We start from the raw sequence: 10,473 nt of genomic DNA on the forward strand, positions 1-10,473 counted from the left end.
AAAGTGGTTGCGCGACGTCTGTAAACGGGGGTCTCCAGGGTAAAACAAATTAAAAATAGTTTGGGGGCTTAATGCGCCATAAATCTGCTATGGCAGCATTAAGACATTTTATTCTATCAAACACAACAGTTCTTTTGGCTTAAAATACAGCAGTTTATTTTAAAGACGGGTGAAAGAGCAGAAACTGTTTTTCAGCCTTGTCTGTGTTTTCCGCCTTACATATACATGGCCATGCCACATCTTGTAAACTGTATTTAAGCTTCATTCATGAACTGGTGTCTTGCTGGCAGACCTTGGGTGATACTCGTATTTAAAAGCACTCTTGAAGTTGTTATGATGAATGTCCACTTTGGTGAACAAACAGGCAAGAGACTCTTACTTAGATTTTCTTTTATTCACAAATATGAAAAACACATAAAAGCAGCAGAAACAATCATGTGACTAAACCTACACAATATTATACAGCTAAAACAATGCATGACCTTTGGGGAAAGAGTGCACATTGTTCAGGACCTCTACTGCTGTAAGAAGAAAAAAAGACGAAAAAAAGATGTAGTAGTACTAATGAAAAACAATACAATTTATAGTCTGTACAATTAAAACAAAGTGGTTTCTCACCTTGGCCTTCTGGCTCTGGACTGGGACGTAGAGTTTAAACTCTGCTGGGAGCTCATCCTCAGAGTAAAGCCTGTCTGAGAAATACACTCTTCTAATACGGCAGTTGGCATGAATCTGAAAGACAGATAGTCACATATTAGTATATAAAATAACTACCCTAGTGTGGGAATCACACATTTTTATAGAGTGCTAATGACAATGCTACTTTTGGGATTAAATAAAAATGAAGTCTTTAACCTTACTTTATATGCCCACACATGACTATACACATATTATGTTAACACTCTTATTTTACATAACTTGGTAATCAAATAATGAGTAATTATAATATGATCACACTTGATTATGAATCTACATATTTTCAAGGCAACAGCGAGCCACATGCCTGCATTCTTAAGACCTTGGGGAAGTGAACCAAGACTTACTTCCTTCCCCATCATAAGTCTTGCTCAAAATATAAGAAGACAGGCTTCGTCAATTAAAGAATAAGCCTGGGTTTCTCAAAAATGTGAACTGAAACACCAATACCTATAAATCGCTAAAGACAGCAGCAAAATAGGGTCAAGAGTCACGACTCCAGAGGCAGAAGTATGGAGAAAGAGGAACTAGAATGACGCCAATGCCACCCGGAGACATCATTTCACTGGTATCGTGTGATAAGAATGATAAATAACCACACCTTTGGAGTATATACAGTAGGTTGCGCCAAGGGCGTAGGTTTTCATAGGGAGGGTAGGGACATAACACCACCAAACTTTATATTATATTAGATATTAGAAGTTGTTTTTCGGCCAGCACAAGCCACTGTATGTAAAAAGACGTCAATGTTGTTGAAGTAGGGGAAACACCACTAATTTTGCTACTAAAAGCCTGACGTGCATCAGTGTTAGCATTGCATTAATCTTTGTGAACTTGACAACCTGCAAAACTACTGAAGTCAGGCCAGCTTCCACAAGGAACAATGAAGTCAAGCTAGCCGACCCTCATTTGCACCACTGTTTGCATTATGCACATTACCGTAATGCAGTACTTCTCAAATAGTGGGGCGCGCCCCCCCTGAGGGGGCGCAGAGCGATGCCGGGGGGGCGCATATGACCTTGGGGAACATGCTTTTTAAAAAAAATTATTTATTTTGCCGTACTGGAATAAAGTGTACTTGCACATCCACTCAGTGGGTGGCAGTGGTGCTCTCATTTTCAGAGTGCGCGCAGTATTTTTGAACTAAGGAAGAGCACTCAGCACACAGAAAACAGATATGAAGAGCAGTGCGCCGCCGCAGCTTTCGAAAGCCGTTTTCCGACCGGACTCACTCACGCATCGACCCCGTCTTCTCCGGTTCTCACGTCTCCGCCCGAGAAGTGCCATTTTCGGCTTGGTATCGTCACGACGACCGCCCTCACCTACGGTTCTACCCTCTCTTTTGTTTTGCCCACTCTGCATGCTTGTGTGTTGTAGATGAATGCTTAGCTAATTGTGCTTCCTGATGGTAGTAACACTTGTGACACCCGACCCGACACACCCACTCGCCAAGAGCTGCACGAGGTATCCATAAAATTACACTTGCCATTGATATACCCACTAGTCCAACAGCCAGTCAGTGAGTTTAAAATATATTTCTGTCCAGTGAGCCACACATTAATGAGATTCTGTGTACTTGCTGAGGTAAGCAAAAACAATCAATGAAAATAGCTTGAAAAGGATATTCTAGGTATTTTCATCACAAATTGTCTTACAAACCTGATAAAATTCCATCAAATGTTATTAATAACTATGTAAAATGTAAAGGTAGATCTAAATTTATTTATTAGTTATTAACTTAATGTGTGCTGCCATTATAGGAGGATGTCTACAAATGGGAGTACAACACAAACAATGGTAAATGTGTAAATGGTGTTATACTTGTGTAGGGCTTTCCAACCTTTCAAGACTCTCAATGCGCTTTACACTACATTGCCTGTTTCTTTGTGTTTTCACGAAGGCGAACAAAATAGTCCATCGACTTGTTTTGAAGCGATGGCAACAGCAAATGGTCATGTCGCGTTCAAGAACTGCTCAGACTTCTAGCCATCACTGTACAACAATTTGATTAGACACGTCAAGTGTCAGTATACACGCAAGTGACCTTTCCATTTTATCCATGTGTGACAACCGTCAATACTCCCCGTGTTTTATTCCAACACATTGTCGCGGACAGCAAGGTGGCTGATGGCCAGAAATCCGAACAGTTCTTGAACGCGACACGAGAAATACATCGCTCATCTGCACACGACCGCATCCTTCTACCGACTCCTTCTTTCCTACTGCAACTCCGCCCGACGACGTAAAAAAAAGCGATATTGGATAGTTTCTCGCGGCATACCTGATGATCTCTCATGGCACACTAGTGCAGTGTGCCGCGGTTGAAAACACCGGCTGAAAAACGCTGACTTAGACGAATTCATCAGGGCGGAGAATCAAACCCACAACCTCTAGGTTGGGGGACAACTACTCTACCACTGAGCTTCGCCAACCCCACAATGCATTTTTCCACATTTGGAAGGAAGCAGACACAATCAACTGCCAATTTTTAGAAGACACTTTCTACAAGCAGTGGCGCAGGAAAATGTCAGCATCTTTCAAAAATACTGACTTTTATGCAAAAGAAAGCTCAATCACATACGTCAAAGTTAGATGAAAGATTAATAACATGACTCCTTTTTCCCATGTGCCCTTGAAACCTTTTTGAGAACTTTAGAGCCCCTTTTAGCAGGTAATTTACAGTGAAGGTAAACATTGCACTTCTCTGAACAGTGGCAGGGATGCTGTAATTGTACCTGCAGAAAAAGACCAGCTCAAGAAACTGACTGACTGCATGAATGGGAGTACGATGACTGTTATAAAAAGAAGGGTGGCTATATTTTTTCGCACGGCGAAATTAATTTAAATAAATTTTTAAAAAGTATTTAGACATTTCTAATTTTTTTTTTTTTATTAGATTCTCACTCAGGTGAAAATAAACAAGTGAGACTGAAAAATATTAATAATTCTGCCTAGTAAATGTGTGCAAATATATTTTCATAAGAAATCCAAAACCTCACTTAATGAGGTCTGAGAGTTTGTTAACATTCTGTGTGGACCGAGAGGATTGTGGTTGTACAATAACAAAATTCAATATAATTTGTCTTCTGTGCCACTTTTCCTCACGAGGGTCGCTGAGGTCTTATCCCTATCCTAGCTAACTATGGGCAGTAGGCGAGATACTCTCAACAACAAAAACATGAATCCTCAAAAATACAACTTGCCTCTTAATGATGCACACAATGTAAGAATCAAATTAACGTAGAGCAAATTACATGATTGTCCTTGGACAAAAACACCAGTTTGCTATTCTAGCAGAGGTTAAACGCAGAGTTTTTTGTTTTTCTTTAGTGATGGCTCTCTATCATTTTGGCCAGATTTCAAATGACTACGCACCACTTTCATTTACAGTGGGGCAAATAAGTATTTAGTCAACCACTAACTGTGAAAGTTCTCCCACTTGAAAATATTAGAGAGGACTGTAATTGTTAACATGGGTAAACCTCAACCATGAGAGATGTGGGAAAAAAAACCCAGAAAATCACAATGTTTGATTTTTTTAAGAATTTATTTGCAAATCATGGTGGAAAATAAGTATTTGGTCTATACCAAAAGTTCATCTCAATACTTTGTTATGTACCCTTTGTTGGCAATAACAGAGGCCAAACGTTTTCTGTAACTCTTCACAAGCTTTTCACACACTGTTGCTGGTATTATGGCCCATTCCTCCATGCAGATCTCCTCTAGAGCAGTGATGTTTTGGGGCTGTCGTTGGGCAACACGGACTTTCAACTCCCTCCTCACCCCGTGGCGTCAAAATGATAAGAAGCAAAAATCCCAGAACCACACAGGGAGACCTAGTGAATGACCTACAGAGAGCTGGGACCACAGTAACAAAGGCTAATATAAGTAACACAATGCGCCGCCAGGGACTCAAATCCTGCACTGCCAGACGTGTCCTCCGGCTGAAGAAAGTACACGACCAGGCCCGTCTGCGGTTCGCTGGAGAGCATTTGGATGATCTAGAAGAGGACTGGGAGAATGTGTTATGGTCAGATGAAACCAAAATAGAACTTTTTGGTAGAAACACAGGTTCTCTTGTTTGGAGGAAAAAGAATACTGAATTGCATCATACCCACTGTGAAGCATGGGGGTGGAAACATCATGCTGTGGGGCTGTTTTTCTGCAAAGGGACCAGGACAACTGATCTGTGTAAAGGAAAGAATGAATGGGGCCATGTATCGAGAGATTTTGAGTGAAAATCTCCTTCCATCAGCAAGGGCATTGAAGATGAGACGTGGCTGGGTCTTTCAGCATGGCAATGATCCCAAACACACAGCCAGGGCAACAAAGAAGTCGCTTCGTAAGAAGCATTTCAAGGTCCTGGAGTGGCCTAGCCAGTCTTCAGGTCTCAACCCCATAGAAAATCTGCGGCGGGAGTTGAAAGTCCGTGTTGCCCAACGACAGCCCCAAAACATCACTGCTCTAGAGGAGATTTGCATGGAGGAAGGGGCCAAAATACCAGCAACAGTGTGTGAAAAGCTTGTGAAGAGTTACAGAAAACGTTAGGCCTCCGTTATTGCCAACAAAGGGTACATAACAAAATATTGAGATGAACTTTTGGTATCGACCAAATACTTATTTTCCACCATGATTTGCAAATAAATTATTTTAAAAAATCAAACAATGTGATTTTCCGTTTTTTTTTTCAACATTCAGTCTCCCATGGTTTAGGTTTACCCATGTTAACAATTACAGGCCTCTCTAATATTTTCAAGTAGGAGAACTTGCACAATTAGTGGTTGACTAAATACTTATTTGCCCCACTGTATATTACAATTTAACTGCTCGTGCAGTTGGCTACTAAGTTGTCAGTGTAGAGCAGGGGCCGGGAACCTATGGCTTGCGAGCCAGATCTGGCTCTTTTGACAGCTGCATTTGGCTCACAGACAAATAATTAAATTAGGGCTGTCCCAAACGACAAATTTTCTCCCGATTAGTCAACAGACTATTTTTACGATTAGTCGACTAATCAAAAATTTTTTTTGTTTTTTTTTGTTTTACTAATTTAGCAATGAATTTTTTGTTGACGCTTATCAATTCACAAAAACATTTTGGAACACATTAATTCTTTATCTAAGTGCAATTAAACACGTAAATAACAATAATAAATCACAAATAAGCAATGAGTTAAAATTCTGATAGCATTAACTAGTGCAAAAGAATAGAATGTAAACAGATTCAGAACACGGACTTCGCCTTTCCAACATGATTCCAAACAATTCTTAAAAAAAAAGACCTAACATTAATATTATAGTGCTGTATATATTCGTATTATAATAATTATTCATTGCCAATCAGATTTTTCATAAAGGGTGTCATTTAAAAGATATTCTCAGTGTAGATTCTGAACTAGGTTATGTGGGAAAAACTCTAGAAATCGTTATTTATATGACGAACATGACATGCTTTTATTTTGAAACGTTCACCCGAAGTACGTTCCCTGAACAGCTAATTTAAGCTTTACACTCCGCAATAAGTACTTCTTATCATTGCATGTGGTGTCAGTAATAAAAAAAAATTCCCTTTTCAAATGCTGTTAACCAGCGATTTTTCATGTATGAAGTGTCACCTTTTAACCGCAAGTTTGCGTTTGGAGAAGACTGCCAATGTTTCATAGCAGGCTAAAGTAGGTAATCTTTTTTCCCCATTAGTCTCAATGTAGCAATGCTAATGTACAGTGTTTAATATAGATGTGTTTCCTTATTTTGTATGTCTGAACTGTAATTCTACGGCGTGTTGATTACCAATAAACATCTGTGAAATGAACTAGTCTTATGTCGTCTACACGCACCCACAAATGTATGCATGAACGCATGCACGCACGCACGCGGTGATAAAACGCAGCCGTGAAAATTATCGCCCTCATTTTTATTTACCTTGCGACAAATGGACTCATTGCAAATCGCAACAGGCTTAGCAACTTCAATAAAACATGTCATAGTTAGTTAGATGGACTTACTCTTGTCGTCTTCGAAAATTAAAACTGGGTAACAGCGTAGGTGTTTATTCACGGTTGACGTGCAGCGAAGCTTGGCATTGAAGAGACAGGAAACAGCAGTGTACCCTCATGTTTCTTCGAAATAAGTCAATGTTTTGGACACTGGTGCGCTTTTTTGGCTTTGTGCCACTTTCACCGCTTGGATACCAAGCGTCCGACATTCTGAACTTTCCATGCATATATATTTTTTTAACCCTTCATTAACCGTCGACGGGATGTTGTGCTCGTCGACGGATTTACGTCTATCACACATGCAACACAGATGAGGCAGAGACACTGTTCAAGTGGGGTTGCCGTATTTTGTTGTTGAAAATAGCGGCCTATGTGCGCATGTGCGTGAAATCAGGAATTGTTTTCAGTCGTTTTCCGCGTTGTCATCTAATTTTAGAAACACTTTTGAGAAGATGGCAAAAAGAAAAAAAGACGAGGAGTATCATACTTTTCAGCAGGACATAAGGACATAAATGCGACATGGTTTTTTCTCTCGCTTTGGATGAGTCGATAGACATAAGCTATTTATTGCAGTTCAGCGTGATTGCAAGGTTTTGACTATGAGAGGAACAACAAGACGGGAGGATTGATTCAAGTCCTTCACTGAGTTCGGTGAAGAAAAAAATCTACCGATGGATAAACTGATGGTGCTCTGTGCATAAGTTTCTCAACACCTGCATGAACCAGACTATAAAGCCATCAGCAAAACCATGCAGCAGCAGAAGTCGCATTAATGGTAAGAAATACTCATCATTGATGAGCAACAGCATAACTATGTTATTAAAAAGAATTCAGAGACTTAATGTACTTTAAAAGTGTTGAAATTACACAAAATGCACACATTACCTGTATTTTTAGTTTTGAACATATTTTATGGCTCTCACGGAATCACATTTAAAAATATGTGTTCATGGTTCCCTCAGCCAGAAAGGTTCCCGACCCCTGGTGTAGCGCATATAGCACCAAGTAGCGATAAACTAAACTCACCTGAACACGCAACGTCTCAATATAATTGGTTCCATAGGCTCTCCTAGTGAAATCTGACAGATTGAACTGTATCTGATTCCAGCCATCATCAAGTCTCATAGGCATTGTGCAGATGAAGGGTTTTACACGCGTTGTGCTCTGGTAGTTACTTGCCCGAAACCGCCGTCGAACATTTTTATCATCCAACACCTGAAGGGAGAAATTCAGACATAGGTTCAGCGTCAATGCAGTGTTTATTATTGTTACATCCAAAAACTGTTAGCTGTACCTGGACTTCAAAGGTGAAATACTTCTTTAAATTTTTTATTATCATAACAAGAAAAGGCAACTTGATGCCCAGCGTCTTCTTTGGGTCAGCAGGGCAAGTTATATAGGTAGTACTGTAGGGAGGAAGAGGAAAGACGAGTAATAGAAAAATGTCAAAAAGAGCAGCTGCTGTCGGTAATCACTTCAGTGGACATACCTGACGTTCGTCCCTTCGACCTCCAACACGAGTGAATGAATGTCATTATCAGTAATTCGCTTGATGTGACCATTTCTCACCTGGCACACAAAAAAGTTCCCAAGTCAAAACCCTGACAATTGGGTGTCCAGAAGCAAGGCTAGTACACAAACACACGCATGTAGGATACAAACAAAATATGTGTTACAATACTAGTCCCGCATGAACTTTTAAAAAACATTATGATAAGAATACATTAGCATAGCGAGAGGGCACAAGCTACCACATGGTCAAAGAGTCAATTTACCTTTTTATCCCATATTTGGAGAGGTTTGCTACCGATACTATACAATATCGAAAGAAACCCACTTTGGAATGTGTTTTTGAACATGATTTTCGCCTTCGGTTTTCTGTCGTATCGCACGGGATTGCTGAGCTACGGCAACACGCTTCACTTTTGACGCGTTTCCGTCCGTGCTGCTTCCGTGTGGTGTTCGATTCCGTCTTCCAGACAACACGGCTTTACCAGATTCAGGGGGAAGAAAATAAAAAACAATACAACCTTAACATTCCTTTCTTCGTGCTGTAATATCAATGCATTCATTTCCCAATTTAGCAAACGGCCTTCTGTTTTGGTGTTGCTAGGAACCATGTATCCATTGTTCTTTGTCCACTCCGGGTTTTTATTGTTGACGAGGTTCCATCTCCCGGGCAACCAAGTGGGGGGTGGGGTTGTAAATGTTGACTTGACTAGAGGAAGGAGGGAGCAATAGGGAATGGGACGTACTACGTCATTGTTTGGACCCGCCTCCATGCTGGCAATATAATTCACTTCCGGGCCGGCAGAGTCAATGCGGATTGTAACGTGTGATAGTGCTAAGCTAACTCTTTCGGTGTTTTAGAAAGAAAATATGGGTGCTTTATTGTTGCGTTACCGGGTGCAACAGCGTCTCCTACGACAAAAAAAGGGGTGAGGAAAAATGGACTCACTTTTCACCGTTTTCCTGCATGGAGGACCAAATATCAGATCACGAAGGTACGACGGATGGCTGGATTGCAGCGGTTCGTCGGAAAAGCATTTCTTATGATCATATTTCTGCTGGAATGAGAGTGTGTTCCTGTCATCTCTACTCTTGTAAGTTGAACGATTTATCCACTTTTGGTTTCAATACGTTTTTGTTTTTTTACACCGTTGTGTAAATCTGCCTCGGTAGCAATGCTCGCCTACTACGACTCCCCTACCTGTTGTGTTCCTAGGTAAACCTGCTGACAACACATCCCGATTGGTCACCATCTCTCTTCTTGGATCATTTGACAAAGAAAATTTGTTCAATGGAGTGGTTCCATTTGTCCTGTGTCGGACTCAAACAAGCCCCTGCAGCAGACGCCATCTGGGTCTGCCCTTCTCGTCGATGAACTGCGGGCTTTTAACTTGTGAAAATGCAAGAACTTTAATGCACATATTTATTCTGCCTGGCTATTTAACTATGGCCAGTGACGTTTTTTTTTTTTTTTTTTTTTTTTTTAACCACTTTGACAAAGACACCTTTCATTGTAATGTTGAATTTATATATTCTATTATTATTTTTAAATTATAATATTCTTATTTGCACTTATGTAGACTTTAGACTGTCAATTCAAATAGTGTTGGAAAAGTTGCAATACCTAAAATAGAAATGCAAGAACTGTAAAGTACATATTTATACACCTTTATTTACCTAAGGCCACTGGATGTTTTTTAACTGCTTTGAAAAATACAGGTTTTGTTGTGATCTTGTATTTATATAGTATATAGCTTTTTATAATGTATTATGTATTATAATATTTGCTGCCCCCTGCCAGAGTGTGGGCCATTTTGTACTAAAATGATTTTAAACTGTCAGTTCAAATACTGTGTTGGAGACTAGTACTTGCAATACTTAAAATGGAAATGCAAGAACTTTAAAGCACATATTTATCCTGTCTGGCAATTTACCCAAGGCCAGTAAATAGTGTTTTAAACTGCTTTGACAAAGACACGTTTATTGTGATCTTGTATTTGTGTATTACTTATAATTATATAATATTTGCTGCCACCGTCAGAGGGTGGGCCTTGTTTGCACTAATTTAAAGATTTTAAACTGTCAATTCAAATATCGTATTGGAGAAATTGCATTACTTGAAATAAATCTATTGCAACTTATCAGTCCCAGTTCTTGTCTACAACACTGTCCAAAAATTGTCAATGCATATTCCAAATAGAATAACAAAATTAAGTCACCTGACTTTGTAATTATTACACCTGTTTATTATGAAGACCTGAAGTAAACAACAAGCA

At 39.7% G+C, this 10,473-nt stretch overlaps 1 protein-coding gene across 2 annotated transcripts; it reads right to left on the reverse strand.

The window, feature by feature from the left end:
• Window positions 1–356: 356 nt before the first annotated feature.
• Window positions 357–8,864, reverse strand: LOC130929767 (cilia- and flagella-associated protein 20). 2 transcript variants are annotated; one of them, XM_057857245.1, is made up of 6 exons: window positions 8,464–8,863; window positions 8,178–8,257; window positions 7,983–8,094; window positions 7,715–7,903; window positions 619–732; window positions 357–521 (listed from the first exon to the last, which is right to left on the reverse strand). In XM_057857245.1, the coding sequence occupies exons 1-6, from the start codon at window positions 8,545–8,547 to the stop codon at window positions 516–518; spliced, it is 585 nt and encodes a 194-aa protein (XP_057713228.1). In that variant the 5' UTR covers window positions 8,548–8,863; the 3' UTR covers window positions 357–515. The 2 variants fall into 2 exon arrangements, with proteins under 2 accessions (XP_057713228.1, XP_057713238.1); XM_057857255.1 differs by having other exon boundaries at window positions 361–518; window positions 8,464–8,864.
• Between the last annotated feature and the right edge of the window lie 1,609 nt (window positions 8,865–10,473).

This window comes from Corythoichthys intestinalis, chromosome 2 (assembly GCF_030265065.1).
Source record: "Corythoichthys intestinalis isolate RoL2023-P3 chromosome 2, ASM3026506v1, whole genome shotgun sequence".
NCBI lineage: Eukaryota > Metazoa > Chordata > Actinopteri > Syngnathiformes > Syngnathidae > Corythoichthys > Corythoichthys intestinalis.

Excerpts from the sequence above, each read along its gene's own strand:
- LOC130929767 (XM_057857245.1), bottom strand. The coding sequence starts at position 8,547 with ATGTTCAAAAACACATTCCAAAGTGGGTTTCTTTCGATATTGTATAGT. Across the intron at positions 8,258-8,463 it reads TCCAAATATGGGATAAAAAG|GTGAGAAATGGTCACATCAA; the intron begins GTAAATTGACTC and ends TTTGTGTGCCAG. Across the intron at positions 8,095-8,177 it reads GTCGAAGGGACGAACGTCAG|TACTACCTATATAACTTGCC; the intron begins GTATGTCCACTG and ends TCCTCCCTACAG.